Genomic DNA, 15,496 nt, shown 5'->3' with positions numbered 1-15,496 from the left:
TCAGCCACACTGTCACTCGAAGCGCGAGGTCGGTGATCAATCATTGCCGCCTGAAATATTCCTGGGTGGGAGTGCTATAGGAGACCGACTAGTGCAAAGGAATTTGGTTTTAGTGAGTCGAGTGTAATTAACCCATACTCACACTATATTGGATACGCTTGAACAATGTGAAGAATGCAGATTTCCGCGCCATTTTCTAAAACAATGGAACGTAACTATGCCTTATGTCTATTTTTTTCCATAATGCCGGTAAAAACTGTGCATGAATTTTACTCTTTAAAAAAAAGTATTTTTGGTGGACTCAAAAATGTACATGAGACAGATAAAGAAACGTTTTTTATCACCACATAAATTTTGTAAGGACGTGGCTGACGCTATTATCAATTTCAAATATTATTTATTATTAATCCTGTATTATGAAATTGGCTAATTAGTTATAATATCGTTTGACTACTATTCTTGAGTTTGTTTCAATTTTGTTTGAACTACGATCTCCGAGTTGCGGATAACATATCAAAATTTCAATTATAATGCACGTGCATCATTTAAACACACTCCACATACTTTATAGTACATATATTCAAGCGGACGAACTTCAATCATGCAAACAAAAAAAAACGAAATCTCAGCGAAATTTTTTTCCGTGCTTGGCAATATCCCCACTTTGGCAACATTAAAATCTGTCTGTGCTGCTAATATCGGAAAGGGATCAGGCACAAACTCGTCTTATGACAAACAAAGATATGTGTTGTTTTAAATTACCATGCAATTGTACCTCTTGCACACCATATTTTCAATGGAGAATAAAAGATAGGGGCTTACATGGGCAATTCAAACTGGCCCAATTGAGTGAGAGCCCTTCTCGTTAGCCACTCGGGCATTTCCACTGAAAACGTGTTGATCAAGGTGTAACAGGTTATGCATGAAAGTGATTAAGTTATACTTCATCATAATAAACGATAACTTAAATTTACGAAAGTACTTCGAGATGGGAATGTTTGAGACTCAGTATGCTGAATCATCACATATTTCTCGTTGAAATGTGTGGGAAGCATTGAGTTATAGCATTAAAATGATGCGTCATGATGACCATTTTATTGTAATATCCGAATGTATCCATTTGTTTAACGCTTTTACGGATAAATTAGGTTCCAGCTGCGGCTTATGGAATGAATGGAGAGAATAGCTGAATGCGGATGAAATTTGTATTGATTTGTTTTGACAGCCACGTGCTCGTTCAACAACGGAAACTTTGAAACTTTAGAAGCATGTAAAATCAAGTTATAAGTATTGAATTGAAACTTCAATGATTTTTATAATTTACATCACAGACTTATGATCTGGTATCACGTCGGTTAAGATTCTGTAAACGAATTTTACATTCAATGATTAATTCCGTGGTGTCCAATTTTCATAACACTTTTAAACGATTCAATAATATGAATTTAGAAGAAAATTATGATAAGAAAATTATTTTGAGTTTTTTAGTGACAATCAGCTATCAACAGAAGATGAGCTTAATTAATCCTATTGACTTCCAATCCTGGGATGACTGTCAGGCACGTAGTTCGACCTCAACAGTAAAGGCCGTCTTCAGTACTCTCGGACTTGATCTCGACTTAGTCGAGTCAAGTACGAGACACTCGACTTCGACCTGAATTGTCAAGCACGAGAATAATTTCGGAAGATGCGGCCCACTGTTGAGGTTGCCTGAAATAATAATTCACAGATGCTAAATTATGGTGGAATCTAATGATTGTTTTAAACTGTTCCTATGACAGAAGAAAACAAAAGTTGAGATTTTGTGAGAAATATCTTGAAATGTCATAGTGACGAGTTTGTATTAATCACATTTAATTTCACTACTTACTAGGCTTGACAGATGTTGATATCGACCCCAATAAAAAGGTCGTCCTCAAATGATTTAAAATACGCATTCGTCAAGGTACAATTAGGTGCTGGAACGAATAAGATGGTACAAAACTCGTCTTATGACAAGTGATTCATATTGATATATTTTTATTATAATGAATAAATTAACTTCTTAGTGCTTTGATTCACAAAACGATGTTGATTTTCACATATATTGTTCATTAAAATTTCCCTACTTTTCCATTGTTTTGTACAAATGTCACCTCAAATATAGTTTATCATTAAACACATTTTCTTTTCATTAGTGTAATTTTAGAACTTTCGTATTGAGTTATTGTTTTAATTTACTAGATTTCTTATAACGAATTTCATATATGCTACCTATTTTATTGAATTTATCTTCGAAGGACTTTGAATTCTTGACGTGATAATGCCCTGAAAATTTACTGAAAAATGAATCATCTTCAGGGCGAAATAAAGTGGTCATAAGAAAATGGAGTCATCATATCTTTCCCATTACACACTGTTATTTTAAATGGAATCAAGACAAATTATAGAATTGACGCTCATAAGAATGACGAAGCGATTATCTTCCTAGTTGTATCTATGTCACAGCTATCAGATTGCATTTCATGACCGTTGGTTTTTGCCAGTCTCTTCCAAACGTCTACCCCATAACAGAAACGGAACGCCAACGTTGAGACCTTCAAATGAGTTTCCTTTTTCTCAGAAGTTGACCGGTAATCTGTAAAGTGATCAACTAAAACTGTACGAGACACGACATAATGGAAGCCTTTGCCGCGATGAAGGTCGTTCAAGCTTTTGTATTTCCTCGGAAATTCAAAACTAAAACAGTTGTGGGCAAGCGTTCACAAATCAAATGGAGTTATTCGTTCTGCACTAGATTGGTGAACCAACGTGCGGGAAGTGTAAGTTTTCAGTCAGGGTTTATATCTCGTTTTGTTATAATAGTTGGTAAAATGACCATTTGCTTCCGAGTACTGCTTTGGAGTAAAGAACCAGTCTTAGTTCTGCAAAAAGCGCATTAGGAGAGAAGGAAGTCTTTGGATCGAGTTTAGCTACTCTTGTGGCACAAGTGTCTGGATGCTGTGTCCATACCCTGAACAGCAACGCTATAAATTGTAAACATAAAATGTGAGAGGAGACCTTGAATATGATTCGTACAGCAATGCTCACCAATACCATCTCCATGTGACCGACTAGCCATCAAACGACTTAAACGAGGCATAAAACCGCCGGCGACGAACGTTAATGGAATGGGGTAAATAACTTTCCGTTCGTACATCAAGGGCGCACAAGAGCATTGCCTTAATTTCGATTATGAACTAAACTGATAAAATCCCTTTCATTTGTAGAATAATGTACAGACAAAATGTTTCAGTTCATGAGCAGTCAATATAATGGTTTAATAAATCCCAAATCCAATTCGAAGAATCACTGCCGGAATAAAATAAATGTGTTGTGTTTCTATGAACAGCGCAAGCAATCAATGATGAACGTACAAAGTGAAAACTAATCCATTTGCATATTGTACGATATCAATAAACGGCGAAACTAACCGTATATGATGCAAAAAGCCAGACTTCGGTGGTGAAAGGCCAGCAACAAGCGGATCGAAGTAGCAAATTGTGTCTACGGCTGTTGAATCCTTATTGGTTCAGCAGTTCATTGTTGTTCACATGGTGCAAACTGGAAATATTGTGTATTCGGTGCTATTTACGGTTTGGGCTCAAGAAATCTGATCGAGCTTTTAGAGATCGATCGTTTGCAACAACTTGACAAGTTTGAAGGTAAAATACATTCAAAATATTTTGCCACGTCAATAAGACTTAGCGAGTATAATCAGGTGGGCTTTACAGTGCCAATCGGTCCGAGTAGCTTCAGTGTCAATCTTTTTTGATTACTCTGCGAAAAATGGATACCGGTCAAATATGTTTTGCACGAATATAGATAAGTGAGGAAAATTTACCATTCGAAATTCATGACCGGGTTTCGGATTGTCTGCTGTGTCTGCCGGGCTTTCTGCGTTTCAGCAACAGAAACTCTTGGTTATCATAGTGAATCCTAATTGGCACTGGAAAGCATTCCTCGGTTTGAGTAACAACGACTATCATATTAATTATCCTTAACATGTAATCAGTGCTGTTATTGACTGATTATAATCCAATCTTTATCAGAAACGGGTTTCAACACTTTAGTGAATATAACAAACCCTTGGTGATAGTTCTCCTTTCGGTAACTTTGACATCACAAAAAATGAATTGCGGCTAATGATATTCAAATGACTAATTCTTGATTAATCTCTTTATTTATACCCTACAGATGTCAATGCCCTCATCATTCCTGAAGAGCTGCCATCCATCCTCTCTCTAGTCTATTCTAATATCCCACCGATCAAGAAAGGTAAGATTTCGTATTTAATTAAAACAATGAAAATAGGAGTTTGACATACAATCACAGAAACCGTAATGCATTGAAAATGTGAATTAAATGTCACCGTGCTAAATGCCTAACACCGATTGAATACGAGCATCACCGTACCTTCAATGTTGCGTAAAGAAATTAATGGGTCTTAATTGTTTGTCGCCGCACAACTGAGCCAAGCAGGTTGACGCATTAGCTTATAATCTAATTGAGTTCAATATTTGCGTCTCCGTATCCATTCCACTGATGCGCGGAGCTGTGCGGTCACACACCCGAAAACAAACACAAAAAGACGCTGCTCATGAAAAAAGTCGATCAATCGGTTAGGCCCGTTCAGGTGTTTTATTATTTTTTCTGATCATCACCAAACGAAGACAAATCTAATTGAACGAGATTCAGGCTGAATGAGCTACTCCATCGTCCTCAAATAAATTAGAGCTGACGTTGAATAAATTCGATTCGATCATCAGCAGCAAATGATGGAGATCAGGGGTGCAATGCAATGTGCCACCGTAATGAGCCAATCAAAAAATCGAATCACTTGATGAGTAAAGTGGCATTTGGAAATGAAGCAATATAAAGTTAGGGGAATATAGAAAAATAGATAAATCCAGCCAATCAGAATTCAAAGATGATTCTATTGTAAACCTTTCCAAAATCCAAATAACAGATTAGAATCAATTGAATATTATTCAAGTAGGTATGCTACAAAACAATTAAATTCTTATAAAGTTTTTTAGTAGAATATCCTTACAAGAACAGAAATGTATTTACCAGTCTTACTAACGTAGATCTGAACAAATCTGAAAGTTGTGGAATAAGGAAGAAGTTTTTTTTTCTTCTAATAGACTAGTTGAATGAATAGTAACGAACTTATAAAATAATAAAAAAATCACTCTAATTAAAAAAAAGTTGAATGATTCCAACATTTTAGGGTCCTTTCGAATTCTCACTAACTATGCTTAATTACAGAAATTAAAAATTCTGACGAAAACCAACAAGAATTTCTCACAGTGTAGTTCCTGTTGAAAATCTTTCCAGATGTTTCAGCTACTTTGCGAGTAGTGTGCATGATGAGGAATACATGCACACCACTTGCAATGGATGCAGTTGCGCTTGCGACATCCGAAAATGGCAGAAAATTCGATTGTTGCCAGGGTTTTCTACGGTTTTCCACTGGAAGAACAGAATCAGGTTTATTCACAAAATCTCATTAAAATTCGGTTTCACGTCTCCTTCATTCAATATTTCAATAACACCTTCCGGATCTCAATGTTTTTTTTTTCAAAAAATCCTTAAAATATTTCCAGAATTATAAAACAAAGAAATAATTGCCAAAAATCTCACAGAATCTCAAAAATCAATGCAAATATTAGTATTTGTTTACTATTTTTGACCCTTCCTTCGGAAGTGTCTATAATTTCACTTTGTATGCGTTACGCAGGCGTGTTATGTATTAATCTATCAATAAACCTCTTGAATTATGAAATAAAATGTATGGCAATTGAAACAAATTCACTTTAATATTGAAAATATAATTACAACAAGTGATATGATATGAAAATATGCTTATTTTTCGGATTTGTTTCAAATAAACAATTGATTTTAATTGAGGAACAGATTAAAGCATGTACCACAAAACCTTCTCAGAAAAGCAAAAAACGTAAAAATTTGAAGGAATTTCAAAAATTTCTTTAGTGAAAGCTAGATAACAAATGTGAGCATGTTTTGGGATACTAATAGACCACTTATATGCATGTATGTGTGCGTATGTGTGCAAATTCTAAAATTTACTGACATATAAATCTCGCTCATTTTTAAGGTATTAAACATCATTAGTTTTACAAAATTAGGCAGCCATAAGGCAAAATATATGTTATTATTGAACGCTATTGAGTTTCGTTCAGATCAAAGACTAATTAAGTTAGTTCTGGATTAATTAATATCAAGGTCTCTGGAAATTACGAGTATACATGCTGCCAGCGTTACGATAGTTTCTAACCAACCATGTTACCACATGTTACAATAACTATTCAATCCGACGAGCGCCTGATAGATAGGCAACCTGATGTACAGTGCGGAATCATTCGTTTTGTTGTCACTCAACCCATGGAATCCGCCTTTTGGTAGGCAATTAATTTGTCATTTACACCTTCAATCGCCGTGGGAGGTTGAGTAGTTTTATCTCGTTTTAAATACTGGAGTCTGAAAATATTTCCTTTTAATTAAGGAAGGGTCAAAATCTCACTGTAGGTGGATTAATTCTGGGTTTTTTATTTAATAGGCTCAATCGTGTATGACGCTTTGCGGAGCCGTAATTCTTTAGTATGAAAATATTAGGATTATTAAACTCTCATAATGATTGAGATTCCATTTTTTTATGGACCCCACAATATCAACAAATCATCTTCGTTTCTACTTTTATTGGGGGATTTTCATGGACTTTTCAACTCACCGTCTCACCATGTAAGATTTTTTTTCATTTAAAATATATTTTTTATTTATATGGAGCGAAAATAACCGACGTCCTCTTATCTCCGTTAGCCCTTACGTGATTAGTGCACGGCCCTTGCAACCTTCAAAATGCTCTCAAAAATAGGAATAACATACAATTATCATGAAATTGGGAAGAAAGTACGGCAGCCTTATTCAAACGTTTTTGAAGCTTTCTGCATATCATACAAACATAAATAAAGAGATCTAAAAATTGCATAGCTGATTTAGAAAAACCCTGAAGTGAAGTAAGGAGTAAGAATTGAGAAGTGAGGTGAGAAATAAAAAGTGAGAAGTGAAAGGTAAAAAGTGAGAAGTAAGAAGCGAAAGTGAAAAATGAGAAGTGAGAAAAAATAAGTAAGAAATTCGAAGTGAGAAATGCAAAGTGAGAAGTGAGGAGCGAGAAGTACGAAGTGAATGATGAGAAGTGATAAGAACGAAGTGAATTGTGAGAAGTGAAAAGTGAGAAGAGTGAAGTGAGAACAGAGAAGAAAGAGAATCAAGGAGTGAACTTAGCTTAGCTTAGACTGACTGTACATATCAATGGTTGCTACTCCGTGATTGACCAGAACTGGTGCAAATTGCACTACGATCCAAGTGAATAGTGGCTGGGATTTACCATCTATTCTCGAAGTGCACGTTTCAGCAGCTCGCAAATGTTGGTCAATAACGGCGCCGGCCAAGTCCTTACAGTCAGTTGGGAGAGGAAGGGAATGTTTGTGTGTGGTTATTGTTGCTACTAGAGACCGAGAATACCTCTGCATCTCCACAATTATCACGGGAAGGAGTGTTAGTTGGGTGGGGTAATCAGTAACATAGATCGGGATTCACCATGGAAAGTGATATGACCTATGCAACTTCTATTCTACTTATTTGTACGGATATTTAAAAACACAATAATGTTAATGATTATTTCCTAGCTCAATTGTTCATCCTTCACGAGGATAAACAATCAATCGCTCAAAGCGAGCGATTGTTTTTCGTGGTTTTTCTTTTGAATTTCGGATTAGCCCGCGTCATCATTTCTTAAACGTAATGAAAGTAAAAAAGAAACGGAATTAAAATTCAAAATAAAGTAATATTCACGGCTGTTCAACCACATTGATAGTAATCGGAAAACTAATGTCAATCAGTAACCCTTATTTTATCTCTATTTGAGGTTAAATAAGAATGTTCAGTCAGACATATTTTGTTAATTTACGTTTATTTTACATGTCGTTTATTTTGCATTACTTTCGCGCGCGCGTATGTGTGTCGTTTGACGCGACCAGTATACCGCAATCAGGATCTCACTGGTATTATTCCTTATGTGCTGGTTGACACTCGTGTTGGGCTTGTGCGCTTTGAGTGGCACACGGTCGCTTCCTAGTCAACATAAAATCGTACATGGTGCAATATAAGATGCTAAATTGGAGACGATAATCATACATGTTGTATGGAGAAGCACCTCAAAATACATCCCTTACCCTGTCATTCAAATTTACAAATACTGGAACACAATTGTACCATCTAAGAGAAGTTCAGCACCCTCCATTCACCTCACTCCATTCACCACCTCACCACGCTCTACTATCCCCGCAGATACGCATCTCGACCCTAACCGTGAAGCCGCGCTCAATGTCGAAGACGGCCCCACAACCGAGGCCGAAACACGCATCTGCAAAGATAACAAAACGTAGTGGAACCACATGGAAAGTACTAAACTCGTTCTAGAGGGTTGAATACATTCCACTAAAAAGAGCTTAAAACGTTTCTCCACATAATTGTAGCCATTGTCCTATCTTTACCGATAAGGCGAGAGATGGTATAGAAAAAATATATTTAAACGCAAAAGTCCTATGTGTCATAGAGATGGAATTATGTGGCTGAAAATGGAAGTCATTTGTGTAATATTTTCCTAAATATCATAGCCATGTTTGCAGGTTTTTAAATTAGTAGTGTAAACTTAACCAAAATGGTTGGATCTCACCGGTTAACTGTTTGCGAGTTCTATTCCAGGCTTGAGACATTTCCTATCTCATGTGATCATGGCCAGGGTTTTTTTTTCGTCTTCCGAAGATGATGTTCCTGTAGATTTGTTTAGCTTGCCATGTAGTTCCTGGAAGCCCAATTCGTATCCATCATTTGATCAAGTCCACAGGGCAGCTTAACCACAGCTTCAAGTTCTAGTTCAAATCGGCTGACTTTCAATTTAAACATTTACGCGGGTATTTTTTGACAAGCGGAATTTTAACACAACCATTCTCAGACGCGGGTAACTGCGATCCGAGAAGAAAGAGAATCAAGGAGTGAAAGGTAAAAAGTGAGAAGTGGTGGCTTCGAACATCTCATTTCTCAATTCTAACGATTTACTATTAATTTCGAACATCTCACTTTTCAGTTCTCACTTCACTTAATAAGGAAATCAATTTTAAATATTCGACCAAACGGCAGTCGACCAAATATAGCATTCTGACAAATGACCCTAAACCATATTTCTACATATTACGTAAAGTATTTGATATTTTGGAAGAAAAATATAAATGTGTCCACAATCTCGACACCTTCCTAACTCGATGGTCCCTCAATATCAAGTAAGGAAGAGTTCTTTGTATTTGATAATAAAGGAATCATGAGGAAAATACGACACAATTTCAGCATTATGAAAAAAATAAATAAAAAGGGTTCTGCTACTCTATCTAGTGTATGATACTCGTTAAACGTCGTGATCGTCGTAAGACAGAGAGCAAAGCGCCTTTTTTCTATTTTAGGCGACCAATTGAAAGAATCGTGGTCAATTTCGCATGAAAGGCAGTCATGAAAGGATGTTGAGCTCTATTACAAAATTAAAATTTCTAAATTATTTTAATAAATACATTCGAAGAATAGTGACTAGTCGATAAATTAATCATATTACTTTAATTCACCAAGTTAAAAGTCATAATAAACACAAAAATAAAGCAGATATTGAACACTTGCACGATTTTTGAGAAGGGCAGATATGTAAACATCGCGTGACATCTCTCATTGAAAATGAGATATTCTAGAACTGCTCGTAGCTGTATTTTGGTTCAGGGATATGTAGCCAAATGTTGAATGGCATTGCTCTGTTGAGAACAGAACCGCACACGCTTCATTGCTTTGAATCCACTTCGTCAGCACCTGCTTATTTACCAAATTGGTCAGAATGCTCGGAACGGTGGGTGCAGTTGACCGCCACAAACGTCAATCCAGAGACAAACCCACATGCAAGGTAACTGGACTACATTGGGTATATTTATATTTATATTTTGTAAAAGAACGCAGAGTATTGTAAACAAACTGCCTCTGCTTTAATCTGCAACTCAAAAAATCAGGAATATTATAACACTGGTCGACATATAATACACACGGGGCTCCACATTATACACAAGGACTCGAATGACTTGTATGGACATGCAGGGTTGATTTTGGTTTGATACCAGGTAATGTTGGCTTGCAAGACTAATTAATTAGAACTTCAGATCAATTTGGTGAACCTAGAACAGCTGCATCAAACTTATTTTGACTGTACATAATACTCAACAGCTCTATGGGCTTGTATGGACTTGCTTGGTTGATTTCGTTTGGATATCAGGAGTAGTTTACCTTATTGATCTACATTAGAGAACAATTTGGAAAGCCTAGAACATCTGCATCAAACTAATTTGGACTGCACATAATACGTACATAAGGGCTCTAGTAACTTGTGTGGACATGATGGGTTGATTTCGATCGGATGTAATACGTATTTGACCTTGTAGACCAATTGATCTGAATTCCAGAACGATTTGGAGAACCTAGAAAATCCGCATCGTACTACTTTGGACTGCATATAATACGCAAGGGCTCTAAGGACTTGTATAGACATGCTGGGTTAATTTTGGTTTAATACAACGAGTAGTTTACCTAGTAGTTGAATTTATCTGAACTCCAGAAGCATTTGGAGAGCATAGAACATCTGCATCAAACTAATTTGGACTGCACATAATACGCACATAAAAGTACTAGGAACTTGAATGGATAAGCTAGATTGATTTCTTCTTCTTCTTTTTCTTGAAACTTCCCAACAAAAATAGTCTTCTTCAGCTAGAAAATTATTCAGCTAAAATTGTTTGTTGGGTTTGCAGCCTCCCGCGGGACGGTAGTCCGATATCACAAACGTCCGCACTTACCACAGTGCGAATATTGACTCCGACCACTACCTCGTTGCAGTATGTCTGCGCTCAAAACTCTCGATGGTGTACAACACGCGTCGGAGTCGTCCGCCGCGGCTTAACATTAGGTGGCTACAAGACGATAGACTAGCCCAAGAATACGCACAGCAGCTGGAACCACTGCACTTGGCACGGTGCCCCCGGATCAGAGAAACGGCTGGTATGACGGCGAATGTAAGCAGTTAGTTGAGGAGAAGAATGCAGCATGGGCGAGATTGCTGCAACACCGCACGAGGGCGAACGGCGCACGATACAAACGAGCGCGGAACAGACAAAACACGATTTTTCGGAGAAAAAAGCATCAGTAGGAAGATCGAGACCGCGAAGAGACGGAGCAACTGTACCGCGCTAATAACAACTTGTGGCAGACAACGCAGGACATACGACTTCCAGCTTCGAATCTCCAGGAAATCCAGGAGTAGATCGGCCGGCTGGAAAACAACAAACCCCCTGGGGTTTACCAACTACCAGGAGAGCTGTTTAAACACGGTGGTGAGGCTATGGCTAGAGCGCTGCACTGGGTAATTATGGGTCTGCTTTTCAACATCGCTTTAGAGGGAGTAATACGAAGGGCAGGGATTGACACGAGTTGTACGATTTTCACGAAGTCCGTCCAGTTATTTGGTTTCGCCGATATTACGGCACGATATTACGGGGCCCTCCTTAGTCGTGCGGTAAGACGCGCGGCTACAAAGCAAGACCATGCTGAGGGTGGCTGGGTTCGATTCCCGGTGCCGGTCTAGGCAATTTTCGGATTGGAAATTGTCTCGACTTCCCTGGGCATAAAAGTATCATCGTGCTAGCCTCATGATATACGAATGCAAAAATGGTAACCTGGCTTAGAAACCTCGCAGTTAATAACTGTGGAAGTGCTTAATGAATACTAAGCTGCGAGGCGGCTCTGTCCCAGTGTGGGGATGTAATGCCAATAAGAAGAAGAAGAACTTTGAGAAGATGGAGGAAGCCTACATCAGACTGAAAAGCGAAGCTAAAGGGATTGGACTAGTCATCAATACGTCGAAGACGAAGTACATGATAGGAAGAGGCTCAAGAGAGAACAATGTAAGCCACCCATAACGAGTTTGTATCGATGGTGACGATATCGAGGTGGTTGAAGAATTCGTGTACTCACTGGTGACCGCCGATAACGATACCAGCAGATAAATTCGGAGACGCATCATGGAAGGAAATCGTACGTACTTTGAATTCCACAAAACGACCCGATCGAATAGAGTTCTCCGCCGTACCAAACTGCCTATCTACAAAACACTTATTATACCGGTAGTTCTCTACGGACACGAGACCTGGACGATGCTCGTGGAGAACCAACGCACACTGCGAGTTTTCGAAAGGAAAGTGCTGCGTACCATCTATGGTGGGGTGCAGATGGCGGACTATACGTGGAGAAGGCGAATAAACCACGAGTTGCATCTGCTGTTAGGAGAACCATCCATAAAAATAAGCGTAACTCTTAATTGATGTGAAAACTAACGGAATATATGACTCTCTAAAAAGATGGCTGAAATGATCGTTATTCCGTGAAACTTTCCAATTAGAATTAATTTTATGTATCAAGCTTCCTACAAGACTTTTGGTGACTTCTGAGCCTCTTAAAAAAGGCTTCCGAGCCTCTTCAAATGAGGCTTCTGAACATCCTGAAAAGAATCTTCTCAGTCTTCCGAAAGGAAGCTACCAAGCTTCTTAAAACAATAACTCCTGGTGGCTTGAAAAAAGGCTTCCGAGCATATTGAAAAGAGGTTTCTGAGTATGTTGAAAGAGTAATTCCAAGCCCCTTGAAAGAAGAATTCAGCGCCGCTTAGAAGAAGAGTTTCGCTTTTCTTGAAGGGAAATATCCGAGCCTCTTCAAAGGAAATTTTCGAGTCTCTTTAAAGGAGGCTTCCGAGCCTCTTGAAAGAAGGCCTTCTAGCCTCTTTGAAGGAGGCTGCCGAGCTTCTTGAAAGATGGCTTTGGAGACTTTCGAAATGAGGATTACGAGCAGCTTGGAAGGAGGCTTTCGAGACCATTAGAAGGATGTTTCTGAGCCTATTGGAAGGAGGCTTCGGAGTCTTTCTAAACGAGACTTCCAGCAGAGCAGAAGGCCGCTTTTAACGAAAGAATTGAGCTTTACAGACAAAAGCCTTCATGTCTCTCAAATGGAGACTTCCAAACCTTTAGATTGTAGATTTTAGTTCAAAAGCATATTCTTTACATCTTATTTAACATTTTGTCTCGATCAGGTAGATTACATAGAAGATTTTTAAAATTTGATCATTTGGCGTTTTGTCTTTTGGATCTTTTGTCCCACAGCTCTTCATACACTGTGCTGGCAGGATTCAAATGTCTTTAATTTACTGATTGTACAATTGTACAATACCAAGTTTTAGAACAAAAAAATATCAGAAATTCACCAATAAGTTTTTATTGAACTACTTCTACATCCACCATTACGCTTTTTTGTGCGAGGTACCCTTTGAGGCCAGCAAAGGTACACTCAGGGGTACATGTACCCCAGGTTGAGAAACGCTGTTGTAGACCAATTGATCTGGGTTCCAGAACAATTTGAAGAACCTGGAACATCTGAATCAAACTAATATGGATTCGATACTAGGCGTAGTTGACCTTGTAGACCAATTGAACTGAACTCCACAACAATTTGGAGAACCAAGAACACCTGCACTGCCGTAATCTGAAAAAGTGACGTATTTAACATTTTCCAAAAATGGTGTTAACGAGTAGTACTCATCGAACTCTTTAACAGAAAAATAAAAAAAACATGCATGTTGTAAAATGGCGCATACGTCACTTCTTCAGATTACGGCAGTGCATCAAACCGATATAATCATGCTTTAGGGGCTTGCATAGACGAACTGGGTTTATTTCCATTCTGAAGTTGTTCTGAATCAGTAAATTTTACTCATATCGCATTTCGTAAATCGAAGTTTACCACATTCTGAATGACAGCATTCGGTTGATCTTAAAAAAAAGGCTTCATTGAAACATAACAAACTACAGTGCGATAGAATTGTGAAAATAGCTTAGAAGACGCCCGGGCACCTGCTGTTAAAAATCATGATTCTAATGATTTCTTGATCGCAGTATTCGACATATTAGCCAAGAACATGTACTTCCCAATATTCAATTAGGCTCAGGTTAGGTTCAGTTTCCCTTCCATACAAATGCTTGCACACTTGATTATTTATTTAATAAAACGGATGTGATGAAATTTGGATAACAAGTTCAGTCACAAGATAAATCATCTCACAAATGTATCATGCGTCTCCATATGCTTTTATGCTTATATGCTGCTGAACTGTTTTTAAACTTTCTACCTATCGTTTCCCCTGGGAGGCCCATTTTTGCCTGGAGCACACTCATGGGGACATTCAGATATCGTAGTAACTTACATTATCGTAATAACTTAGGTTTTAAACTTATATGTACATGTAATCAAGTTAAACAAGTGATTTCAACGCCGCCAAAGCGAGTACCTTTCCCAACTTTATGGCCAAATAATCTCGAAGTTTTCTCAATCAAACAAAACACACATAAGCATCGCGAACACCATTTTTTGTTTCTGATTTTGTCGCCCAGTGTTATTATTTTATCGCCCAGTGTTATATTTATCATCCTTATTTGCCCTACTCTATTAAAATGAACTAGCCATTTGGTTTTCTTGACAATGAAAACGCCTCATATTTGACTATTCTCCTCTACATTATGGCACCAAAACTAGCCCCATATCGAACAGGCCCGTGCCATCTGCGAACAATGATTTTTAACAACTTGATTTTAAAATTCAATCGTGCATATCAGAGGTAAATATGTTATATTGAAGACGATTAGTAGTGGTCTAGCCTCGTATTTTGTGATGTGAAAAACATAGAATTAAGTATTAAAAGAACCTTTCAGAGCGCAAGCGATCCTGGCTAGGCGGGAGGGAGTCTAGAAAACTTTTTTAAATACTAATGATTGAAGAATACTCTATGGAGTTCAGACATAAGAGCACTTGAAGTTGGAATGCTTTTTAGTGATGTAGACACATTAGAAAGGTTGGTCGTAATGAACTCGACACAATTTGCAAAAGACTAGCTATTCACATATCCCATTAATCTTTGAATAAATTGCATTACAACTTCCTAATGCATTCAAAACATTAAAAAAACGATCAGACCGCATCGTGCTTTCGTGCTGTGCGGTTCTTTCTCTCTTTGCGGAAGGAAGTTTTATACTACCCGAAGCTATTTTAATTTCAACGGTGCTTCTTAGCGCTATTTGTACCCACTGATCCCGTTACGATCTTTGCAAGGACCCGTGCCTTCGTTTTCCGTTGGACCCGTTTGCGGAAGTAAAATTCCGACAAGCGGTGGTAATCCTGCAGGGACCCCGTTCTGGGAAAAACCCTCTTAGAAGGTCACGTCTCCACGCTCAGCAATGAGTATTAACAAAAACAAGAGGAAGGAGTCTTTGAATTC

At 38.0% G+C, this 15,496-nt stretch overlaps 1 protein-coding gene across 1 annotated transcript in view; it reads left to right on the top strand.

Annotated features, from left to right (window-relative positions):
* The window catches only part of LOC134213411 (uncharacterized), a 58,111-nt gene that overhangs the window by 27,740 nt on the left and 14,875 nt on the right, over positions 1-15,496 (top strand). Inside the window, exon 3 of the mRNA XM_062692451.1 lies at positions 4,216-4,296. Within this exon, the coding sequence (XP_062548435.1) occupies positions 4,216-4,296 (81 nt within the window). The remainder of the gene's footprint in view (positions 1-4,215; positions 4,297-15,496) is intronic.

Source organism: Armigeres subalbatus, chromosome 2, assembly GCF_024139115.2.
Source record: "Armigeres subalbatus isolate Guangzhou_Male chromosome 2, GZ_Asu_2, whole genome shotgun sequence".
Lineage (NCBI taxonomy): Eukaryota > Metazoa > Arthropoda > Insecta > Diptera > Culicidae > Armigeres > Armigeres subalbatus.
This window is presented reverse-complemented; position numbering and strand designations above follow the sequence as displayed.